The 25829-nt window shown below is 44.5% G+C and overlaps 1 protein-coding gene across 6 annotated transcripts in view; it reads left to right on the top strand.

Moving 5' to 3' along the window:
• The window catches only part of 2700049A03Rik (RIKEN cDNA 2700049A03 gene), a 173117-nt gene that overhangs the window by 102500 nt on the left and 44788 nt on the right, over positions 1-25829 (top strand). For 3 of the 6 annotated variants that reach the window (XR_001780505.2, NM_001163378.1, NM_029818.1), the window contains one exon: positions 3597-3956. The exons of 1 other annotated variant lie outside the window; for it this stretch is intronic. Coding sequence is in view for 4 of the 5 variants with exons in the window: in NM_001163378.1 (NP_001156850.1) it covers positions 3597-3748 (152 nt within the window). In the remaining variant the exon portion in view is untranslated. Of the gene's footprint in view, positions 1-3596; positions 3957-25829 lie in introns of those variants that run through there. 2 more of the 6 variants (XM_006516364.3, XM_030246978.1) reach the window with 1 other exon arrangement.

Genomic DNA, 25829 nt, shown 5'->3' on the forward strand with positions numbered 1-25829 from the left:
ATTGTAAGGGTTGAGGCTTACTAGTGATGTTTTTGTGTGTCAAGTTGACAAGGGGTCAATTGTACTGGTTAGTTTTGTGTCAACTTGACAGAGCTGGAGTTATCACAGAGAAAGGAGCTTCAGTTGAGGAAATGCCTCCATGAGATGCAATTGTAAGGCATTTTTCTCAATTAGTGATCAAGGGGGAAAGGCCCCTTGTGGGTGGGACCATCTCAGGGCTGGTAGTCTTGGTTCTATAAGAAAGCAGGCTGAGCAAGCCAGGTGAGGCAAGCCAGTAAAGAACATCCCTCCATGGCCTCTGCATCAGCTCCTGCTCCCTGACCTGCTTGAGTTCCAGTCCTGACTTCCTTTGGTGATGAACAGCAGCATGGAAGTGTAAGCCAAATAAACCCTTTCCTCCCCAACTTGCTTCTTGGTCATGATGTTTGTGCAGGAATAGAAACCCTGACTAAGACACCCCCCAAGCCACATAAAGGCAAAGGGAGAGAAGCAGCTGCACAGAGTTGCCCTCTGACCTCCACACGTGTGCTGTGGCCTGCATATGCCCCCATACGTGTCGTGTACACATGCACTCATGAGCTTTAAAAAGGAAAGGAACCAGCGTTCTTCTTAGCTGCCACTGTCACTACACACACGAACATGAAATCACCTCCAGTTCCTTTTTATTGTAATTAAAGACAGTTACAAACAAGTGCCACCAATTTTGAATTAGACAGATTACGCTCGACTTTATTTTGACAGTCTCTTCCTGAATACTTCCCTATGACTTTCTCTCCCATGTCTTCACACTTCCAACATCTCCCCACCGTGTTCTCGTTTCATTCAACCCTCTAGGCGATTGTAGCTCATTACACTAATCTGTCTGTAGCTCGTTCTGTGTTTTTAAAATGGTTCTACAATCTTTGGAAGCTTTGATTCCAGTTGCCTGCTGTAAAGTCCATCTACGCATCTTGTGGGCATCTATACTGATCAAGGAATAGCAAGTCCAGTCTCTGATCTCTATACATCTCCATAGGCCTCTCATTCCTGTCTACTTGGTCCATCAGACCTGCCATTTGAGCAGCCCCATGCTCAATGCTTCATAAGTGCCAGGCTCCCTCCCTCCAAACTATCTTGACTCTCTGACCATTGCCACAGACCCCTCTGCTTGTTCTTATCTGTATCTTTTCTAAAGTGCATTTGTTCACATTAGTATTTTCTTTGAAATGTTTTGTGAGTTCTCCGTTTCTTTATGCAGGGGCTGGCCCTGCCTTCATCAGCATTTCAGAACTCATGATTTTTTTCAGACCAGTTTGTATTTGGCACCAGAACACTGTGCCCCTTGCACACAAACCTAAATCTGTTCTGCTTGTCTCCTTTGTGTTATTGCCTTCCCAACACTTCTAAGTCCCAGCTCAACAGCTACTTCTACGTGACTTTAATTGTGCACGCCCCGTCTGCACTGGGATGTTAGGAACATCTGGAGAGTGGGCATTACCTTCGATCCTTGTGTCCACTCTGTGCCATCTGAGCTCTGGATGCACAGCAACTCCATACAGATGTTTACACAGCACACACCTTTGAAAAGCCAGTTCAGGGGGAAAAAAATGCCGGGCGTGGTGGCGCACACCTTTGATCGCAGAGGCAGGCGGATTTCTGAGTTCGAGGCCAGCCTGGTCTACAGAGTGAGTTCCAGGACAGCCAGGGCTATACAGAGAAACCCTGTCTCGAAAAACCAAAAAAAAGAAAAAAAGAAAAGAAAAAAAGAAAAGAAAAGCCAAGCCAAGCCAGTTCAGGGCTGGAAAGATGGCTCAGTGGTTAAGAGCACTGACTACTCTTCCAAAGGTCTTGAGTTCAATTCCCAGCAACCACATGGTGGCTCACAACCATCTGTAATAGGAGCCAATGCCCTCTTCTGGTGCTTCTGAAGACAGCTACAATGTTACCATATAAATAAAATAAATCTAAAAAAATAAAGAAGAAAAGAAAAGCCATCTTGGTCATCTGATGTGTCCCACAGGATCACTATTAGATAAGAGATGGGAGAAAGGTCCTTAAAATGTTTGTCGTTAAAATGTTTGTAATTATGAGACTTCTATAAGAAATTATATAATTTTTTGGGTCACTTGCTAATCAGAAGAGGTCATATTAAACAATTTAATATGTGAATTTATGCTTATAGATTATATAAAGCAGTCTTGTTCGGTTAGATAACTCTATGGCAACAATGTTGTTTGGGATAGCCAAGTAACTCAAGGAATGGAGTTCTTCAGGCTACTTGGGGAAGTAACGGAGTATAGGGGTGGGACATCTGTCAGCGGTAGACTCCAGTCAGTCCTGTGCTAATCTATAACTTCATCGTAGACTAAGCTCTGCTGCTGGACGTTCCTTTATTGGATGCTTCTCTTGGTTATTTGTGTACTCTAGGTCATAGCTTTGTAAAATATTAGTTTATTTTAACAATAATTATATCCTATAAGTATTTTTAGATGTGCTTTTCAGAGTATCGTTATTTTGATTTTCATGCTATCCCTGTAGGTCTAATACTGCGTGCAATGTGTGGAGTAGAATTTTTGTACAGATTAAATGTTTTCCATGTCAAATGTCAATACTATTTGAATGACCACTTTAGCCTTCTTTCTTAGACAATGTTGTATAAAAATGTTAACTAATAATGTACTGCTGTTCAGCACCTATCAGTGAGCAGTTGTTCACAGATGCATCTTCACTGAGAGTCCATTTAGTAGGAGGAGGAGGAAAGCAAAGTGCTTTGACGAACTTGCGCTTCAGTTTGGAATGCTTTCATTTGTTTCCTAATCAGGCCACTTCAGTTCTCCATCTTCCTCCTTCGACGCTCAGGGCTGGGGTTAGAGGCCAGCGCCACGATGCTGCCGCGCCACGATGCTGCCGCGCCACGATGCTGCCGCGCCACGATGCTACCTTCGGATGTTTCCTCCTCTCCTAGGCTTCTTTTTAGAAGTGATTCTGTAATCAGTAGCACACCCCCACTGCGGCTGCTGCAGTGGCTTGCAGTCTCTGATGCAGTGAGAGCGACATTAGGGTCTTTCATGGAGACAGTGGCTCTGTCTGAGCACTCACTGCACTGGGGTTTTGGGGTTTGAATGATGTTGACAGTGCTGAGCTCTGCTCTGAGGTCGGGTTCCATGTGCTCTGCAAGATGGGTTCTGTTCTATTTAACATGAAAACACTGAACTTTGGAGTGGTAAATGGTGACAAGAGCAGAGACTAGCTCTAGCAGTCTGACTTAGCATCTATACTACAGTTGTATAGTAACTCTTTTGACAGTTTCAGACACAGCTGTGACAATTCCCCCATCACCCTTTTATCTCCCGTCTACTCCTGCTGACCCCTTTCTTCTCCTCTGTGTGAACTCAGTGAGGGAAAAAGCCCAGTCTTGCGTACCATAATTTTTATTGCCCGTTCTTCTGTAAAAATGTTGCTTTCAAGAGATCCACGGTAAAGGGAAATTCCAAGCAACTTGAGAAAAGACATTTCCTTGTATGCGATCCTTATTCTCAGGGTCTCCCCTACTGTGTGGGAAGAGGAGAGCATGCGTGCAATCAGCCGCTGTCTGAATGCCTTTCTCCTTTGTGCAGGTGGCCCGGCAGATCTGCTCCTCATTGCACATGTGTCACCCGCCAGGATGTCTGTGACTCTACCCTCTGCGAACCTTGAGGACTGCTCTCAGTCCCTGAGCACCAGCTCCATGCATGGCGGCACCGAATCCTCAGGGACAGACACCTTCTGAGCAGGAGGAGAGCAGCACAAGGTTCATGAAGACTCATGAAGGCTTACAAGGTTCATGAAGACATGTCACTCTGGCTGCAGACCATGTCTGTATACTGTTGGCCTTTGAACATATTTTTAGGGGAAATATTTCTAATATATTATTAAGACAAAAGTGTCCTTTGAATATTTAGTAAGGCTTTTAAATAAAGTAGATATAACTCAACTAAGTCTGGCTGTTTCTTAGAAGCTTGGGGTAACAGGGAACAGTGAAAAGGGCATAGCTTTAACCTGAGAATTTATGGGTTATTCCTTCTAACATTACTGTAACAACAGTAATCAAGAGTAATTCAGCCAGGCAGTGGTGGCGCACACCTCCCGAGGGCCCAGCACTCGGGAGGTAGAGGCAGGCGGATTTCTGAGTTTGAGGCCAGCCTGGTCTACAAAGTGAGTTCCAGGGCTACACAGAGAAACCCTGTCTCGAAAAACCAAAAAAGAAGAAGAAGAAGAAGAAGAAGAAGAAGAAGAAGAAGAAGAAGAAACTGACCTTTTCTGAATTTAGAGTAAAACCCCATCTTTAACTTCCTGTCCTTGTGATGGACTTGAACAGTCTTTAAAAGTGGTGTCTGCTCCTGACCAGGGTTACACAGACTCATTTCTCAGCCAACCACCTCAGACCCTTTCGGAATAAGGAAAGAGCTGCTAACTTTTGTCTCCAGAGCAAGGAGCTGATGGCTCTGGAGGGATGCCCACGGCCAGGGGTACTTTGTTCACTCCCGACAGGGCAGGCGATGCGTGCTCTGTACACCTCATAGCCTTAAAACTTGTGAGATGTGTTACTAGCATCTTTCAGAGCTTCAGTACACAACTAAAGGAGAGTGAGAAGGCGTAGCTCTGCAGTTAGGTTTAACTCTAGTTCCCATATTTGCGGCTGTGCTGGGGAAGTGAGCCCCTTGTCAGCTGCCTTGAGTTAATGCGTTTAATAATTACTTTTGAAGAATACTGAAGGTGAGCGGTGGTAAGCGTTGGGGGTTAGATGAGGGTAGGCATTGCCCAACACGGGCTGGTACCAGGTAAGAGTGCAGTAAATGGTATCCCTCATATCTTGAAGGATTTCAGCATCCTGCCCTACAGGAAACACACAGAAGAACAATCTAACATTAGCAAAACAAACAAACAAAAAATTGCCTGCATCACACCTATATCACATCACTTCATCCTCCCCTCCTCTTCTTCCTCTTTCTCCCCCACTCTCCTCCTCTTCCTCTTCTTTCTCCCCCCTTCCCCAAAGGCTTGGGTCATCACAGAACAGGGTGGAAAGATTTCAAGTGGCAGAGCAGTGGGTGCTGAAAGCAAACTGGTGTTTTCCAGACACAACAAGGCAAGTAGGAATTTACAGTGGCTGTGGCTACTGTATGCACAAGTCAGACACAGCCCCAGCATGGAGGGGGAGAGGCGGACACAGCGCCCTGCTGTAGCTGTGGCGCTATTGGCAGTTGACTGGGGGAAGGAGAATCTTCAAGGAAAAAACGGTCCCTGAAGGCTCCGTGTACTGCAGTAGAGGGCCCTACACCCATGCACAGACCGCAGTGTACCGCAGTGCTGAGTGGACACGGAGGGTTTAAAACGAGAAAACGACATGAACACGGGAGAGACTGGAGATGGAATGGGGCGGACTTTCAAAGTGCATTTGTGTGCATCTATTAAATTCTCAAACAAAATGTTACCTCCCTAAAATATCCTCTTCTGCCAGCCCTGAAGCTTACGCGCTGTAGTTGCAGTCCCCCCAGTCCCCGTCTGCCTTTCTGAGGATTTTAAAGGTTATTTAGTAGGTTATCAGCCCTGCTCCACAGTGGAACCCTAGGGGGCTTGAGAGACTACCAAGGCTCCGGGCTACATACCAGGGATTCTGGGTTAATTGACCTTGGGCGAAGTCCAGGCAATGGTATTTAAAGTGAAAAAAGATCTTTTTTAAAGCAACTTCAGTGTACACTTAAGGTTGAGAATTACTGGAGAGCAATTTAGAATTCCTTTTACCTTTAGTAGGGCCCAGGGTCTGGGGATTTCTTGCTGAAGTTAGAAACCTGTGCAAAAAAAAAGGTCTGCGAGCCTTCCACATGCATTTCCTCTTAAGTCACAGCCCCTCGGACTGTCCGTAGGTATTTGGTTACTGAAACGGTGTGGGTTTCATCTGAGGACTTATTTTCTTTGCTGGGGCACTTAAATAGACTTTCTGCTTAAAATAGATTCATTTAAACCAGTGGAAGGAAGCAGCGTGCTGCTTTGTGGGTCTTGGTTTGGTTTTTGGTGCTCACGGACAAATCTGGGTGGAGGGAAACGGCCAGACCTACCTGACTGTGGCTTTGCTTAAACGTTACCCTCTTCACTGTCTGCTTTTCCAAACCTTTTTTGCTTATAAAGGATTTTAGCAGAAACATGTAATAGCTCAAAAAAATTTTTTTTAAATTTAGACACATTGATAATTTCTCCCGGCCCCAATCATAGAAAAACCTACATTTTCTAATTTTAGATTGAAAACACAGTCTTTAGCGTATGGTTCTTGTGATGCACTTGAGACTTTCTATTAAAAAATGGAGTCTGCTCCCCAGTACTGTGCAATAAGTATGAGTCCTGACCATGTTTACGCACGTGTTCCTCTGCCAGCCACCTCAAACCCTTGTGGAATAGTGCTTAATCCTTGATACTGGTCCAGAGATGCCTGCAAGCATCAGGCTTCCTGCATGCAAGGAACAGCCTCCTGCATGCAAGCACTTTTCAGTTTCCTGCTTGGGTCATGCTACACATGCACAGACACATGCATGCACACACGTGCTCGCACACATGTGATTTGTTCTTTGGCAGTTGACATGTACACGCTGTATCTTGGTCATCTTTACTCTAACCCCCACATGCTGTGGGTGAATTGAGTTGTCCCATTTCGGGCTGAGCACTCAACAGTAACCTGTCTGCTGCTGTGTACTGTAATGGTAAATTCTATACCCAAACATCTAAGCCTACAAGTGACTTCTCACGTTTGCAAGCTTTTGTGGTACAAACTTCGTTTCTTGATTTAAAACTATTTCTTTAATAAAACTGGCTACAGCCAATTACTGCTAGGATTAGAGGTAGGTGGGTTTTGAGTTACCTGGTTGGGAGTGGAGAAGCGGAGGAGTTAGGAGACCAGAGAGAAGAAGGAGGAAGAACGAGAGGAGGAGAGAGGAAGCCGCCATGAGGGGAGATGGACCATGAACACGTGGCCAGGAGAAACAGCAAGCATCTGGGGTACCCCGATGGGGAAGTGGCCAGGCCAGCAGTTAGAAAAGTAGATTAGGGGTTATTTCCCAGTAATTGCCAAAGGCAAATAAAATAACCATAGTCTGAGTCTCATTTATTTGTAAGCTAATCGGAGATAGGCTTAAATTGGATGTACTATAACACATTTACCTGGGCTCTTCTTGTGCCTCAGCAATGCGTACTTCATCAAGGATCTTTACCTCCCTTCGAAGTCTGAATAGCCTCAGTTTCTGTCTTCAAAAGACTAGATCTTATATGCTGCTGTCCAGAGTGTATCATTGTAATTAGAGGAACAGTATCTTAAGAGACGTTGCTTGACGTTGAGATGTTGAGGCAACATCCTGATGAACCCATTAGGAACTGAAAATACACTAAGCTGTAAGTGTGCCTAGTACACCTTACCCTGTGAGCATCACAGCTTGGCCCAGCCTACCCTAGGTGCAGCGAGAGCACTTATGTAGGATACACTTGGGCAGACTCTAACACAGAACCCATTTTGTGAAATGCCAAAGATTTCATGTAGTTTTTTTATATGACACAGAAACTGAAAAAAACTGGGGTGACTATCATACTTTCTTACCATCAGAAAGTTGGGGGACTCCTCACTGAAGGTTGGGCGTACGGACCTTCACCATCGTTAGGCACTGACACAGAAGCGGCACTAAAATGCTGAGAGGGGGCTTTCACACCACTGTTAAACCTTTTTCTACTTTTCTTTCCCCACTACCTGTCTCCCCGGCACTGGTCCCAGCGTAGATATGGAGGAACCAAGTAAGAAGGAAGGCTCATGGTTGGATGATGGGATGAAAGGGCAGCTCAACTTGAGAGAGAAACGCTCTCTGCTCTCTGCTTCCCGGCAGTAGTGTGTGAACTTCCTCTCTGAGCCAACTGAATACTGAGTGAGTGGTGCCAAATGAGGCTGTAAGAGCTGAGAGCTGCAGTCCCGCCCCTTAAGGGACAAGCCAGTAGTGGCTGCACGACACCAGGTGATTCTGATGGTTCTAGGGATGGGAACCATTGATAGACTCATGACCTCAAGAGTTTCTTGAATGAATGGAGGAATGCATATGTACAAGTGGCTACGGGTAGCTCATTCACACAAGAGGCGATGGCCTCCTCCTTCACGGTCTGGCTGTCCAGTCAATTGAGTTGCTGAAGACTTGTCCAAGTGCCTTGAAAAGGACCAGCCAGTGAGGCTTGCCACTGATATGTGACGCCTTGCTGGCTACATGGGGACGAGTCCAGGGCTAATCTGGAAGTCTGAAGTCCGTTGAGAACGTGTTAAATGTGGGATATCCTGTTAGGTTTTCCTTCTCTCGTCAGTCTTAAAATTTGTTTATGTTCCGATTATATGCCCCTGAAAGGGCCTTTTATTATTGTCTTGTGACTGTCACTTAAAAAAACCCTGGACTCAGGGGAACAAATCCCACTTATCTTTAGAACTGTTTTCCTTGGATTCAAAAGCAGCTGAATTCAGATGTTTTATGATGCCTGAAAAAATAATACCCAGAAGTCGTTCTAAGATGACTTTGAAATCCCTCCCCTTTTAGTAAGAAGCCTTCTCCTTTAGGAGGATCATTTTTTAAGAGGAAATAATTCAGTCCTCAGCATTCACATTAGACATTAAATGTACTTTTAAAAGGAAAAGGAAGGAGAAGAAAAAACTCTTGAATGTAAGATGAACAAGTAGACATTGCGTTCCAGAGACTTAAATTCCCCAGAAGAAGAGGAAGGTGCACTTTACAGTGACGATTGCTTCGTCCTCTGTGCTGAAAGCCATTTGGGGCTGTAAGACTGTCTGCAGCCAGGTGTATATGAGGGACAGATGTGACTCCTTTCCTCCCTGTGCTGAGGATGACAGGGTGTCCCTCAGTAGATGGCTGGAAGACACATCATTATATCTTTACTCCATGAGGGGTTAATTTCAGTCAGTCAGTTTTTTTTTTTTTAAAGATTTATTTATTATATGTGAATACACTGTAGCTGTTTTCTGACACATCAGAAGAGGGCACCAGATCTCATTTCAGGTGGTTGTGAGCCACCATGTGGTTGCTGGGATTTGAACTCAGGATCTTCAGAAGAGCAGTTAGTGCTCTTAACCACTGAGCCATCTCTCCAGCCCCCCCCCCCGCCAGTCAGTCTTATTAAGGAGAAAGTGTTTGGGGGTGTGGGGGGTGCCAGTGTGTGTGTATGTGAGTGCACGCACACAACCTGTGCATGTAAATTAAAGGCTAGAAGAGAAGAATGTATCTGCCCACGCTCATGTGTGAACAGGTGCACAGGTGCATGGATGCACACACGTATGTGGACTCGTGTTTGCATGTTGCATGGCCGTGCGGAGGCCAGAGGCTAACCTCGAAAGGAAGGAAGTGAGCGAGGGGATGGAGTAGAAAAGATACTATCTATTAAAGTTAAAAGATAATATTAAAAGAGAATATCTATTTCTGAACCTTATTACCCTTTTCACATTAGAAGTTCTAAGAGTTTTCTCAACTCAGCTGTTTTATTTTGTCCTGTGCCAAGGCTAGACGCTTAACTAAGGCACAGAGAGGTAATCGCTGGCTGGAAGATGTCAGGTAAAGAACTAAAAGTGGATGCTCTGAGCTAAAACCACGCTGTCCCTTTTTACATCTCATGAACATAAAGTTTTGCGAAAGGACCCCTCAATTCCATTCGTATGATGTCCTTCCTTAATCCCATTTTTTTTCTTTCTGCCTTAGAATGCTAAATATTCTACCTCTCTAGAGACTCAATTAGGTGTGTCTTGAATTTATACTTTAAGACATAAGAAATCTTTGTTTCCTCCATAAGCTGTCAGAACCATTTATAGTTCAAATGAAAGGCAACAGTCTCCCCAGGAAGAGACTCAAACTCTCTTTGGGGATTATCTAAACAATGTCACGTGTCCCCTTTTTTCTGGTCCATCTTCACATAAGAAAGCATAAATCATGTGACCCAACAAATAAACACAACTGACATGTTATTTCTTTTTCTTTAGAGACATCGGTCCTTTAATCTCCTATTTCTTAGAAAAAAATGCTGTCTTGAAAGCACTGAACTCCTAATGTATATACAGTGGTATTGTGTGTGTAGGACGGGAGAGAAAAGCCATGTAACTGGACCACATGATCGTCCCTGCTGGTTTGCGTCTCTTGTCCTGTTCTGATATAAAACCCAGAAAGCGCTGCTGCTGACTGGGAGAATGAGCAGAGCTGAAAAGCACAGCCCTGTGCTTGCTGCAGGCAGAGCTCAGCGCCAGGAACCGGGTACTGGCTTGCAAGCACGCTGTTTTATTGTTGAAGTTTAATACGTTTGCTTTACTGGTTTAGAAATAGACAGAAGGCACAATGTTTCCCCATTCATCCTTCTTCAGTATAAACACCAAGTGGAGATAAAGCTCTCTTGGCATAACACGAGGCTCTGAACTAACAAGAGAAGCCATTAAAGCTCACCTGGCCCCAAAAGGCTTCTTACCATAAAAGCTAAGCGGTTATGGCTGGCACTCTGTGGCCAAGATTAGTTCTGGGTATTGGCAGGGGCTTTTAATTGGTCCTGCTACAGAGAAGGTCTATCTGAATAAAAGTAATTATACAACTGGAGGAGTGGCAGGGGAGTGTCCCTGAGTTTCCAGGAGCTTCCCTGTGACTAAGAGTGCTTGCGTGAGTGTTGCTTTGTGAGTCCCTTCAGGCAATCGGGGGCTCTCTCTGGAACTCTGAGAAAGCCAAAAGGTGAATCTTGCTCCCAAAGAAAGTCCATCTCACCTTGGGTTTATCTTGTTTCCTCTGTGTAAGTGATGTCCCAAGATGTAGCAAACTGAGATGTAGGTTTAGGATAGCAGATGGGAGAGAACAGCTTCAGAAGGCCAAGGTAACCCAGATTACAGGAACACACACACACACACACACACACACGCACGCACGCACGCACGCACGCACGCACGCACACACACACACACACACGCACACACACACACCCCGTGCAAAGCTCACAATGTCTCCACTCCATGGTAAAGTGCTTGACCATGGAGATGACCCATCAAGAGAGCGAGGACGTGAAGCCCACCTCCTGTTGCCAAGACTGAAGAGCTTGATGCTGCAGAGTAGAGAGAACTTGAGAAAGTGGCTTGGAGAGAGAGGTGCTTGAGAGAGAGGGGAGCTCTGAGGCTGGGGATGGTGTGGGGGTGCCCAGTGCGAGGAGCTACCGGGAGATCCATTGGAGAGCTGCAGTCTTGGAGGCTGGGGACTCTCTGAAGCAAGGCCACAGGAATCTAAGGGTGACAGTCTCTGGCCTGTAGAGTCGGAGCAATTGTCCGCATGCGCACTCGGGAACACACACACACACACACACACACACACACACACAGAGAGAGAGAGAGAGAGAGAGAGAGAGAGAGAGAGAGAGAGAGAGAAACATTCTTTTTCTGATCAGAAGAGACCAGTGTGTGGGAAAGAGCCCCGCCAGAGACATTTTTAGTTTGCTCAAAGGACTACCTCGATGATTGACATGACCCGGCTCTTGCTGGATCACTAAATTCTCTGGAGCTGAGAAAAGAAAAAACAAAACAAAACAAAAACTCAGCTAAGGGATATGCCTTATTTACATTAGAAGAATTATAGTCTCAAGAACTTAAGATGCACCCCTAAAACAGAGACAGCTCTAGTTGCTCCCCTGGCTGAGGAAGCCTCACCTGAACAGATCTCTCCTCTGGGAGGATTTGCTCACTTGAACATTGCTTGAGCTCTCTACCATGGCTCCTTCCTCCCATCCTGTTACCTCTGTGTAGACTGGAGCTGTGGGCTCCTGGAAAAGCGACAGAGCGGACCTGCTTTATCTAGGCCTTCCTGGAGGGTCCTGAGTTCTAAGTGGAGGAGACTTGACCTTGAAGTTCAGAGTCTTCCTGTTAACAGAAGACTAGGCACTTCATCTTGTGATGTTTTTGTGACTCTGATTGGCCAGAGGGCTTTTTGCTAACTGGGAATAAGTAAGTAACTATACAGCCTACTTAGAATAGATATTAGGATTCTACCTATCAAAGAATTCATAATATGACAATGTGATTACGAGATTAGCACTGAAACTTGTGTAGAGACTTGAGATTTAATCCAGGAATCAAGGAACAGTTGGCCTCTAATGGTAGATTTGAATGGGCACTGGGGAAAATAACTTTTAGTTGTTTTTGTTTGTTTAATTTTATCAATCCTTAAATTAGTCCTACTCATTGTCTCAGGAAAATTTGAAAATTTACTAAGTTAAAATTAAAAAAACAAAACAAAACAACAAAAAAAAACCAGCCGGTCAGTGATGGCACACACCTTTAATCCCAGCTCTTGGGAGGCAGAGGTAGGTGAATTTCTGAGTTTGAGGCCAGCCTGGTCTACAGAGTGAGTTCCAGGACAGCCAGGGCTACACAGAGAAACCCTGTCTCGAAAAAACAAAAACAAACAAACAAAAAAAAAACCAGCAACAACAAAAAAACATATTTAGGGGCTAGAGAGTTGGCTCAGTGGTGAGGAGCGGTTTCTGCCTTGTAGAAGACTTGTGGTCTATTCTCAGCTCCTATATGATGGCCTATGACTCTAGTCCCATGGGATCTGATGTCCTGTTTTGGCCTCTGTGGGCACCAGGCACATACGTGGTAAACATATATACATGCAGGTAAAACATATGGAGACTAGATGAAATCATTCTTTTAAAATATATTGTTAAACAGCATTTAATCTTTCTCCTCTCATATTGGACGCGGATATCTTCTGCTTCTAAAAGTGCATCCAGGTAAATAAACGATCTAACACGTGATTTCCAGAGCAGCCTAGAACATAGAGAATTTAACATATGTGAAAACAGAAGGTTGCTATGGAATGTCTTCAAGAACTATAGACCCTGTGTTGTGTGTGGCTCTGTGTGGGACAGAGATGTTTCCCAGTGATCCTAAAGACATAGGAGACTTAGATGTAAGAATTAACACGGCCATTTTCGTGCAGTGGAAGAGTCATTAGGTGTGGGGCTGGGGACATCCTGCTACTTTAGCAAGAGTCCTCTTTTAAACATTCCCCATCACTTCATGAGGTCACTTCTAAGGTTTGGTTTGGTTTTCTTTTAATGATGTGCTAAGTTCTAAAATACCCTGTTAGGAGCCTGTTCCAGGAGTAGATTTCCTTAGAAAATGACAGGGTGACCAGTTCAGGACAGGGACTCTGCACTGTTGAGGGGAGTGATCTGAGGTCAGGTGGAGCATCTGTCCCAGAAGGATGCAAACTGGTAAGCTGATCTGTGAAGTCGGCTTGCAGGAGAGGAGGAAGGAGCTGGGGCGTGACAAGCTCCTGAAAGCGTCATTGTCATTTCCTAGAGTGGCCCAGGATGGCCTCTTAAGAAGGCAGCAATTAACGGAGAATCTGCAGACTGCTTGACAACTGCTAGTTGCCTTGTGTTGTTATTGGACTAACGCCTGTTCTTATATCCAGCTTCACGAGAGGGACCCTTTGCCTATAATTTAAAATGCCGCTCGGTTCTGCCATCAGTTGATCGCTTTTTCTTTTCTGTTGCCAGCATCTGGGAGGGAGCGATGGTCTGTGAAGGCTCAGGCAGGCTGTGCTGGGCCACAGCAGGAGGCAGGCCAGCCAATGCTGCCCTTGAACTTTGAGGACACTCTGTCTTCTCCAGCATGGGAAACTCCCAATTGTCTGGGCAAACCCAGAAGGCAGTGCCTGAACTGTAATGAACAGTCCTTTCATTTTGGGCGACCAGCTTTTATTAATAAGAGTATACTTCAAATACAAAGTGTAAGCATTGCTACATCACAGCAGGGTTGACTGGAGCATTCGAGAAAACAGAGTGAAGAGATGAACTCTGCCATTTGCCCTTTATCGTGGACCCTTTCTCCTTGTCAGTCTGCCCTCCGTTTAACGCAGGTAAACATACTAGCATACTTGTTGTGTGCCGTGTGTGTTTTGTTAGTGTGGCTGTATACACGTGTAGGCAGTTGTGTGTATAGCACACTTGTGCTTTGGAAGCCCAGTGTCAGTGCTAGCCGTCTCTCCTTGCTCCCTCTCCATCTTTTGTATTCTGAGACTGGGTCTCTCACTGAGTCAGGTAGGTTAGCCAAGGACTTTCAGGGACCCAACTGTCTCTGCCCCGCTGGCTCTGAGGTTTACAGGCAAGAACGGCCATGCCTGGATATTTTACTTGTGTTCTGAGGATTCAAACTCATGTCCTCACACTTGCACTGTGGGTACTCTACCTACTGAACTACCTCTCCGGCTTGCTCCAGACTGATACTTTTATTTGTAAGCACCAAGCGCTTAATAAGGAGACAAGGCTCACAGGAAGAAATGCAGCACTTCTAGATCTTTTGTAAAAATTGTTTTTGTTTTGTATATGTATATGCATGCATGTTCTCTTGTGTGTAGGTGGTGCATGTATGTGTATATGCATGCATGTCCTCTTGTGTGTAGGCAGTGCACATATGTGTATATGCACGCATGCCCTCTTGTGTGCACCTGCATGAGTGTCAAGGCCTGAGGCTGATGTCAGATGTCGTCCTTTATCATTCTCTACTGTATACTGACATTGAAGCAAGGTCACTTGCTGAACCCAGAGCTGATCAATTCAGTTGATTTAGCTAGCCAACGTATGCCAGGGACCATCTGCCTTTGCCTTCTATAAGCTGGGATTACAGGTGGGCCACCATGCCTACCCTCTTTTTGTTCATGTTGGGCTTCTGAACTCCAGTGATCACGTTTGTGGGGCAAGGGCTTTGTCAGCCAAGCCGTCTCCCCAGACCATGGTCATTGTCATCAATATCATCATCACCACCACCACCACCACCACCACCATCATTACCATTGTCATCATCATCATCATTAAAGTTTGCATACAAATTAGTGGGCTTCCTTATAGTATTTTCATGTTTTGTCCTAATTTGTCCCTCTCCTGTATGGACTTCTCCTGTATTCCTGTTCCCACTTGGAACAGCTTCCTTTCTTCTTTCCAACAGTCCCTGCTTCCGCTTTCATTTCTTAGTCTGCTGCCCGAAGGCCCCGTTCTGATCTTTCCTCAGGACTCGCTTTTCTACAACTTTATGTCCATCCACTGTCCCTTCAGCAAGGGAAGGAAACTGGCTTGGAAAGTAAATGACTTCTGGCTTTATGTTTAGCTTCTTATGGTTGGCAACTAACTTGAAAGCCAGGACAGGCCCCTCCCTGGAATGTCTAACTTGGGGACTGACCTTTCTCCCTCCAGAGACAACCGATGAAGAGTCCTTTCAACAACCATTCAGCCCAATGCAGTTTAAAATGTCCAAGTTACTTGTGCGTGTGTACACACACACACACACACACACACACACATACTTTACTAATGGGAAAGCAGCTTTACAGCAAAGGCAAGAGGATCTTTTCATTCCTTCTAGACTGTGGTCCACGGTGAATACATTAACTGCAGAGCTTGGGGTTTACTTCATGGTTTTCAGAAGTCAAACCCACAGCTTTATGAATGCTACTTCCTAATGCCAATGATGTGGGCCCTAGTAAATCATTAGGACAGTCTCCCGTTGGTAATATATTAGAGCCATACATTACAGGCTACTGTGGTTCGGGTGATATATTGGTCAGGTGTGAATGAGGGCGTGGGGGTGGGGCAGTGCACACCCACAGCTTAAAGGCTGCGTTGTACACATCAGGACTGACTTAAGCCTGTGTTCATTCTGCCGAGGACTCTGCCGGCAGCACTGGAAATGCTTCTCCTCCCCCAACACAAATGAAATACTCCCCAAAGCTGTATGAATCCTTTGTCCCACATGACCCAAACTCTGCTCACATGCAAATGCCTTAAAGAAATATTAAACACAGGCTAAAAATGAGTTTCAGGGTCACATCCATGGATCCAAGATCTTTCACTTCAAGAGCTATGTGGTCAGTTATTTCAATTTTCAGTAAGCTGGGGAGTGGTGTGTGTGTGTCTGTGTGTGTGTGTGTCTCTGTGTGTGTGTGTGTGTGTGTGTGTGTGTGTGTGTGTGTGTATGTGTGTGTGGGGGGGGGGATAAAGAACAATTTGCTGGAGTTGGTTCTTTTCTTCCACGGTGTTGGTGCCAGGAATCAAACTTGGGTCTTCAGACTTGGCCGCACACACCGTTAGCCACTGAGTCATCAACTCTGTAACTTTCCATGCAGACTCCTTTCTGTTGAGTTTCTTGAGTGGCTGGATTGATAGCACTAGGTTGATGCTGTGGATAACAACCTCCCCCTCAGAAAGCACAGAGCAGAGTAGGCCACGGAGAGGTTGAGAGCCCTCACCCAGCGGTGGCAGCATGTGCATAGGGCCCAGAGTGCCATGTGCTGCAGTGGGTCCCGGTCTCAGAGACACAGGGAGAATTGATTGTTTAGTTTTCTGACGCTGTGATGCTGGCTATTAGTCTTGGAGGTTTAAAAAAAAAAAAAAAAAAGGTAATGTCAGAAAGACAGCCCTTCCACTGAATTTAGCTCAAAGCATTTGGTTTCAACTGTCCCAGATGGTTTCTGCTGTACTTCAGTTCCAATAGGAGTTCCTTGGTATGCTCGCTCAATCAGCAAAACTCATGCTGCCATCTTAGCCTGTTTTGCTATAACAAGATACCACAGAATAAGTGGTTATTAAAAGAAAGAAAAATGGAAGGAAACGAAAGCGACTCATTTTTCACAGTTCTGGAAGACAAGGAACCAAAGTGTCACCAGTCACCAGTTAGTCACATTTTCCCGCTGCAGAAGGAAAGAAGGTGAGAGCCAGGAGCAAGGGAGCACGTTCCCACACGAGAGGAGCCAGGCTCAGGGAGCACGGTCCCACACGAGAGGAGAGCCAGGCTCAGGTTTTATGAGCTCACTTTTGTGATAACTCACCTGCTCCCAAAGCAAGACCATTAACCCACTGAGGGATCAGAGTCACCATTTAAAGAACTCATTCCCAGACTCTGTTGCCTCGGAAATTAAGAGTCTAACACTTTGGAAGATAACATCCACACCACAGCAGATAAACAAATGCCTTTTGAAATTTACCCGACCTGGATTGTTTTCTCAATCTTCGCATACTCTGTGTGAGCAACTTGTGGGAGAAAAATCATAATTATTGTTCATATGCCAATCATTCAAGTAAGGCATTTTTTTCTATAATTTCATCAGCTTGACACACTCTTTCATTTTTCTAGAATCTTCCCCAAGTTTTATCATGTATTTATGTGATTACATTGTTGCATAGGCATTGCCTTGATTTAGGTAGGCTCAATAAATAAGCAATATAACAGATGTCATAAACTTCAAGGCAATAAAAGCCTGTGGATCTAAAAGTGAAATTCTCATCTCACCCAAATCAGTTTTAGTTGTTTCCATTTTTTCCAGAAAAAATATTGATATTATCCAAAAATGTTATCTGTATTTTATTGTATTTGTTTACTGTATCTAACTGAGAACTTTCCATGTTGGTCTTGACCAAATGTAACAGTCTGTCTTGCTCTCTTCATGTTTTTATAAATCCCTCTTTGTGTTGCTAACTATTCTCATAATTACATTGGAAGAATGGGTTGGGTTGAATTCATCTCTAGGTGGTTTGTTTGTGGTACATAAAACATTGTATTCACAAAAGGCATTGTCTCTAGTAAACAGTGATTATTGGTCCCTTTATTGATTTTTGTGATGCTTTGAATGAGAAGTGCCCTCTTAGGCGCAAATATTTGCATGTTTGGTCCTCAGTTGGTGGAACTGTTTGGGAAGGATTAGGAGGTGTGGCTTTGTTGGAGGAGGTGCGTCACTGGGGTGGGCTTTAAGGTTTCAAAAACCCAGTCCATTCCCAGTTAGCTAGCTCTCTGTGTTTATCTATGTCTGTCTTTCTCTGTTTCTGTCTCTCTCTTTCTCCTCTCTCTGTCTCTCTCTGTCTCTCTCTGTCTCTTTCTGTCTCTGTCTCTGTCTCTCTCTCTCTTTTGCTCATGGATCAGACGTAAGATCTCAGCTACTATTCCAGCACCATCCCTGCCTACCTGCTGCCATGTGCCCTACCATAATGGTCATGGCCCCCACTTCTGGAACTATGACCCCAAATTAAATACTTTCTCTTATGAGTTTCCTTGGTCATGGTGTTTTGTCAGGGCACTAGAAAAGTCCCAAGTCATGGAGTGGTCTGATGAAAAGGAAGCCAGTCCTACCCATTCAACAGACCAGACAACCTAAGCAACCCCCGCCCAGTTCCTCCTCAGTGTCATATGGCACCCAGAATTTCCTCTAAGTCTGAGAAAGCTAAGGAAGGGCTTTCTAATGACTCCCAGGAATAGTTTCAACTGGGAACTGCATACATCTGGCCAGGGCACAGGAAATAGTACTGCTCTTGGTGGAACACACACCTGGTGTGGTCAGTCACTCGTGTGTCTGTTCACCCACAAGGCGTCTACATTATTCTAGTTGTGGACCTGCATGGACCCACCACGATTAGACCAGTAGCATGTGTGCAATGCGTCCTATGTGTAACATTTGTGCCATGGATTTTGTGTCTTCTTTTTTAGTGTTTATAATCCTCCACAGTAAATGCTATGTGCCTAATTTTACTGATGAGAAGCCCATAAAGCCAAGAGACAAAGTAACCTACTAACAACACCCACAAAACAAGCGCCAAAGCCTCTCGGACCCTTAGCCTGTGAAAATTATACCCCACCTATCCCTCCAGGAATAGGTACCCAAAAGATTTTTTTTTTCCTTCAAGCCAGGTAACTGATCAAATAACATCCCACCTTTCCTGCCGCATTGTGAGAACACTACGATTATCACTATTTTCAAATGACTTCCAAAAGCCACGCTGCTTCATTCAATGAACCCGACAGACATTAACTGGGCACTGCCTTTTGGCCAGCATGTAGGAGCTGAGGCCTCACGGGCACAAGAGGCCAGAGCTGGCTGCAGCGAATGCAGCGAGGTTTCGAGACTGGGAGAGAAGCAGTTGGAGTGGTTGAGTCGCTCTCTCCACCTGGTATCAATTACTGACTTTCAGCAGAATATTCCAGATGGGCTGGTTTCTAGGGGGAATTCCAGGGTTTAGGTTCTAAGGGGGGGGGGGGGAGGGAGGGAGGAGAAGAATCTGGCAAAAAGAGTTTGAAAAGGCTGTTTGTTAGACCCCACCGATCAGGTACAAACTGTACGGGGTGCTTTCTGTTAATTGTCTGTTTCCAAGCACAGAGATGAGAGCCGGAAGACAGTAACCTTTGCCACATGACCTGTTTACAGGATCAAAGCTCCAGGGAGGCAGAGAGGGTATCTAGCCCAGGCCACAGTGTCTGCAGAGTTGATGGATTGGTTTGTATATTAAGGAGCTTGAACTGTATATCACTGTGAAATGCCAGCTCCCTCGAACTTAGTCACAGCGGCTTCTGGGCGGCTGGAGCTGTTCAGGGACGACGAGGCTGTTTACAGAGTGAGGCTACCGGAGCTGGATCACGCCCCTCCGTCCCGCGTGTGCACTGCAGTCCTCTCCTGTTTCTAAGGGAGAAAGTGACACATTCTTGGTCCCACTAAGTTGTGGGTAATATGGAAATGATTAACATTTACTGGTGATAAACTTTCTGAAGGGTTCTCTGTTACTTCCTCTTGCCAAGGACTTCCAAAGAAACAGAATCTACAGTACAATGATCTTACTAGAAAATAAAGTTCCTTGAAATAGTTATATAAGTAGAGTCAACAAGAAGAAATTGTCGGAACTGTGACCCTCATCATGTCCAAGGAGCGTGACAGGTGAGCCACACGACTTGCACTTCAGACGTGCTGTTTGAAATTGGGTTGGTGGCACACGTCTGCAGTCCTAACACAACCCAAGCCAAAGCAGGAGAATTACAAGTTTGAGGCTAGCCTGAGCTAACTAGTAAGCACTCCTACATATGTAAGACGGTAAGCCAGGCACGATGATGGCGCACACCTTTAATTCCAGCACTCGGGGGAGGCAGAAGCAGGATATCTGTGAATTCAAGTCCAGCCTGGCCACATATTTGAATTTCAGATAAGCCAGGGCTACAGATGAGACTCCTTTTGGAAAAAAGAAAAAAAGAAGAAGAAGAAGAAGAAGAAGAAGAAGAAGAAGAAGAAGAAGAAGAAGAAGAAGAAGAAGAAGAAGAAGAAGAAGAAGAAGAAGAAGAAGAAGAAAAAGAAGGTAATTAATTAAAAAACAGTATATTGTGTGATTTTTTTTTAAAACTAATGAGTATATATTGTGATACTTCAACAACTAAAATATTTTTCCTACAAATAAAAATATCTTGAGCTGGGCGTGGTGGCCCATGCCTTTAATCCCAGCACTTGGGAGGCAGAGGCAGGAGGATTTTTGAGTTCGAGGCCAGCCTGGTCTATCTACAAAGTGAGTTCCAGGACAACCAGGGCTATACAGAGAAACCCTGTCTCAAAACAACAACAACAACAAAAAACCAAAACAACAACAACAACAACAACAACAAAACCCTTATGTGGCACATAAATGTTCTTGACTTCAGTTATCTCAAAATTTCTCATTACTATATCCCATCAATCCTTTAAAAGAACAACCCATACAGTGCCATGTCTTGAAAAGAAAAATTTAGGGGCTGGAGAGAAGCTCAGTGGTTTAGAGTACTGAGAGCTCTTCCAGAGGTCCTGAGTTCAATTCCCAGCAACCACATGGTGGCTCACAACCAACTGTAATGGGATCTGATGCCCTCTTCTGGTGTGTGTCTAAAGACAGCTACAGTGTACTCATATAAATAAAAATAAATAAATAATATTTTAAAAAAAAGAAAAGGAAAAGAGAAAATTACATGACAAGCTAGTCTGGGATTAGAATCTCCACTAGTGCTGAGGTTGTTTGCCCTAGGAATAAGCAGAGAACACTTTGCAAACAGTCTGTGATTGCCAAGTGCCCCGAGGAGGAAGCCATCCTGGTGACTATTTTTCTTTTGTCTTCCACCTGTTTTGCAAGTGTCAAGTGACTCACCCTCACCAGGGAGGTGAGCACACATTTGCTGCAGATGGAACCTGAGGTACAGAGAAGGTTAAAGGGCCTTTTCCCTTTAATTTTTGTGGACATTGACTTAGCAGTCAATGGAATGTTGAGGAGCCAGAATGCAAGAATTGCATTAATTATTCACCAGCAGGATGTCCTTTGTGAGTCTCTCTGCTTATAGGCCATGTCTTGGGTATGGATTCCTGAAGATTGGAGCCCTGCCTATTGAAGACTACCGTGGGCAAAGGTTTTCAAAGACCCGTTTCTTTCTACGTGAGAATTTCCCGCTGAGCTGACTTGTTCTGTCCCCCTGGATGCCTAGAGTGTGTCAGCTGGACTAATAGGTAAACGGCTTTCCAGTAGGGTCTCCTTGCTGGTATCCTGTATGTGGACCGGGAAAACCAAGTATCCCGGAGGTAGCCCTGGCTGATGTCAAAGGAGTGGCTCTTGAAATGCACACAACCTGTCCCTGGAGTAACCCCAAGAGATTTAGGCTTGTGTGGGCCACAGTGCTCTCATGTTAAGGAGGACCCATGACACACCTAACGAGGCCTCCTTTTCTTCACAGGCTGATGGTGTGTTGGTCAGATTTCTGCTGACTAAATACTGGATAAAATCAAAATGAGGATTTATTTTTTATCATGATCTCAAAGTGTTCAGTCCTTGCTTGATTGGCCCTCTTGATTTTGGTCTGTGGCAAGACAGAACATCAAGCCTGAAGCATGTGGTAGAACACTGTCTACCTCACGGGAGCCAGGACACAGAGAGGGACAGGGCTCAACATCCTCTGCTCCACAATGACATAATATTGTTCCACTGGCCCTACTTTCTAATGTTTCTGTCACTGCCGAAGAATCACCATTGATGGGCGGCCAAGCCTTCCAGATGAGACTTTGGGAACATTCCAGATCCAAATTCTAGCACCTAAGAAACTGAAGAGAAGAAGCCACCTGTGTGTATGGATTACAGAATACATTACTCCTGTGGGAAAGATGTGTTGAGGTTTCTTTGCTGGTCAGTAGGATTTCCTGGCCTTTGACCTGAAACTAACTGTGTTGAACTATAATCTTGAGTGCCTGTATGGCTAGTTGGGTTTTGTAAAACTACTCAGAGCCTTTTCTTGAGAAATGTGCCTTCCCAGGGCGGTCTATTTAGGTAACTGGGTATGGTCCATTCTGTTTCAAATAGGATCCATAGACCTTTCCACTTCCTGGCTGGAGAAAACCTCTTTTTGGAATCTCTCTGGAAGCCTCTTTGAGATTGTCATTTTCCTTCCTTCTCTCAGGATCTCTTGAAGAAATTTTAAGGTTTCTTTGGTCAGTAAGTCCCTTAACAAGACTAGAAGAGTGATTGACATTGAACATCTTTGCCTTCTGCCTTACTGAAAAATGCTGAAATGAGGAAATGTTAACATCAACAGTTAGGAATGGTACACACTGGGGACTGGAAATATACTTTAATATGTAAAAAAGTCATGTTATTACACTTTTTAATATGAATAATCAACCCCCTATATGTATGTGTACAAAGCTTGGGTGTTTGCAAAGGACTTTGCATAAGTCATTTCTCCTTTCAGCCTCACAGTGCCTTGTGGAGAAGCAGGCAATGGTGTGGTGAGCCTCTCAGGAGGAGAAAGAGGCAGTGACTTGTAACATTGGCCTCTTCCCATGGTGTAAATGTTCCCACCATGACCAATGATCTAAGAGCTTACAGCTCTGAATTTCTGAACATTTAATCATATGCTCAGGAGAGCTGATTGTGAGCAGACTGTTGCTCCTCTGTGGAGGCAGGACATGGAAACTCAACCCATTTTGAAAGTGAATGGACAAAAGTTGGTACCAGGAGTGGGGTATTTCTGTGATAGGCTTGACCATGTTTTTTGTTTGTTTGTTTCTTTGTTTGTTTATGTTTTGGTTTTGGTTTTTGAGGAATGTGGATTTTGGGGACTTTGGATTTGGAAAGAGGTAGAATGCTTTAAGTGGGGCTTAATGGACCATCTTAGTAGGAATACTGAAGACATGGTGTTGAAGGTGATTTCAATTGTGGGGGGTCCAGCTCAAGAGGTTTCAGAGGAGGAGAATATTAGTATATGGCCTAGAGACAGCTTTTGTGGTATTTTGGTAAAGAGTGTGGCTGCTTTTTGTCCTTCTCTGAAGAGTCTGCCTGAAGCTAAGTCTAATGTGAAAATAATCAGATTAATTACATGGACAAAGGAACTCTCAAAAAAAGTTCAGCATAGACTTGGTTCTGTGGTTCACTCTTATAAAGAGCATTTTGATGAAGCACAGGATAGCAAGCTTAGGAAAAAAAATACAAAATGTATGGTTCAAGTAAAGGGCCACCAGGAAGTGAAATGGAGCTGAATCCTGTATTCAAGGAGATAAAGGGAGTGGTGATCTCAGAGCAAGATCCCACCCAGCTAAGCTTGCGTTAAGTTTGCATTTGCAGTTGAACAAGGAATAATTATGTCATGTTAGATATTACTACCTTGTTATTGTTTTCATTTGGACTTCTAATCTGGAATGAACTACAACCCTGAAATAGTGAACACACTTGTGTTCCAGATCTTGAGGCTGGAAAACACAGGCTTTTGATTCAGATCTTGAGGAATAGTGGCCACAAAAAGCTTAGGCCCAGGCATGGTAGTACACACCTTTAATCCCAGGAGAAAAAGGCAAGCAGATCTCTGAGTTCAAGGTCAGTGTGGGACAGACCAAGTTCTAGATGAAGAAAAGCTTAAGTCTGGGTGTGATGGTACATGCCTTTAATCCCAGCCTTCAGGAGACAGAGCCATGCAGATCTCTGAGTTCGAAGTCAATCTACAGAGCAAGTTCCAGGACAGCCAAGCTTACAGAGTGAAGGAGTTGGAAAATGGAAAGCTGGTGATAATGTAATAGAACAAGGGTGCCATGTTCCAGCCCTAGCAGCAGCAGCACTTGGCAGCTGTGGCCTTGTGGCTCTGCCTTTAGAGTCAAGAATAAAAGAGACTATTGGGAGAATTGGCTCTGGTTAGCTGAAGCTAAGAAATTAGTGGTAGTTAAGAAGAGACCAGCATCACTGAGGTGAAATCTTCTGGGAAGTGTTTTCTGAAAGCACAAAGAAGCTGAATTCCAAAGCTGTACCTTGTGTTGCAGATGGATTTGATAATATGTTAGTTAGAATCACCCAGGTGGTGCCGGTTTTGAAGACATGAAGGGGACCTGAAGAGCAGCTGGGGCTTGACACTATGAGAGGCCATGGAAGGCCATTGTTGAAGGTGCAGCCTCAGTTGCAGTTGACAGCCCAGGACTGAAGGGATCATGCAAAAAAGATGAGCCTTGGCACACATCACACACCACATTCATATACATGGACACATACACACATTTCATACATGCATACTCTTACACATGTACATACATACACACACATCACACACACACCCCACATATATACACATACATATCACACATATATACAATAAATAAATAGGAGTAAACCAAAACATCCTGTATAGCCCAGCTTTGCCAGCTAAAATATAACACAGGTGTAATGCCTGTACCCAATATCCATATAAAGAAGTCTTATAATTCCCAAAGAAAAGAATCCAAGTACCCAGAGACAAAGCAAAACCAAACAACCATAAAGTCCCAAATTGACTGGATAGCTCACAAAAGAAGGACCAGACGGTCAACAGAGACAGACTAAAACAAAAACAAACTCATTAACTTCTTTAGTTGTGTTAGAAGTGCAAATGAAAACACTAGCATGTCGCTTCACACCTATTTGCTTAGTTAAAGTGGCAAACATTGGACAGACCAGTGCTGGTAAGAAACAGCACCCCCATATCCCATTCCATACACACGAATATAAAAGCAATTAGATGACTTTGGCCATTTGTTTTGTAAGAATTAATAGTACATACATACCAGCCATTCCACTCCTAGGCATTTACTCCAGAGAAGTGAAGGCAGATGTCCATCTGAAAGCACACACATTCCTGTTCACAGCAGCTTCATGTATAGCCTGCAGAGTCTGGAAACATATCAACAGGCCATCGCCACACAAAGGATAAGCAGCTGCGATAGATCACAGGAAGGCTGCCGAGCATTGGGAGGGATGAACTATTGACACATGCAACAACACGCCTCCATCTCAGAACAGTCCATTCTGAATGGCTGGAGCCAGACAGGAGACATAGCTACATGCATGTGAAATTCAGGAGAATGTAAACTAATTTACAGTGATAAAAAAAATGGGTTTGCAGGCCAGACAGTGGTGGCTTATGCCTTTAATCCCAGCACTTGGGAGGCAGAGGCAGGCAGATTTCTGAGTTCGAGGCCAGCCTGGACTACAGAGTGAGTTCCAGGACAGCCAGGGCTACACAGAGAAACAAAAACAAACAAAACAAAACAAAAAAATGGATTAGCAAATATCTAAAAATGGTGTGTGTGTGTGTGTGTTTGAGAGAGAAAGAAAGAGAGAGAGAGAGATCAGTTGTCTTGGAGGAATGAAATTTTACTATTCATTGTAATTAGGATTTGTGAGTGTATCCCTGTGTAATCCTCTTCCTTTGAGTACAGATAGGGACTGTCACCCAATTCTAACCAATGTCGTAAAGGTGGCTGGCTGTCACTCCCCTTATTGTGTCACATCACTTAAAACACCATCTTTGCAGACTGCATTTTGTGACTTTGTGTGATTAATAAAGTGACTATACTGGAAAACCCAGGATAGAAAGCAATTAAGGGTGGCCTTTAGGACCTGAAAGTGGCCAACCAATAGCCATAGGGCTAGAGAGGTGGCTCAGTGGTTAGGAGCACTTGGTACTTTTCCAGAGAGCCTGAATTCTGTTCCCA

This window comes from Mus musculus, chromosome 12, assembly GCF_000001635.26.
Source record: "Mus musculus strain C57BL/6J chromosome 12, GRCm38.p6 C57BL/6J".
Taxonomy (NCBI): domain Eukaryota; kingdom Metazoa; phylum Chordata; class Mammalia; order Rodentia; family Muridae; genus Mus; species Mus musculus.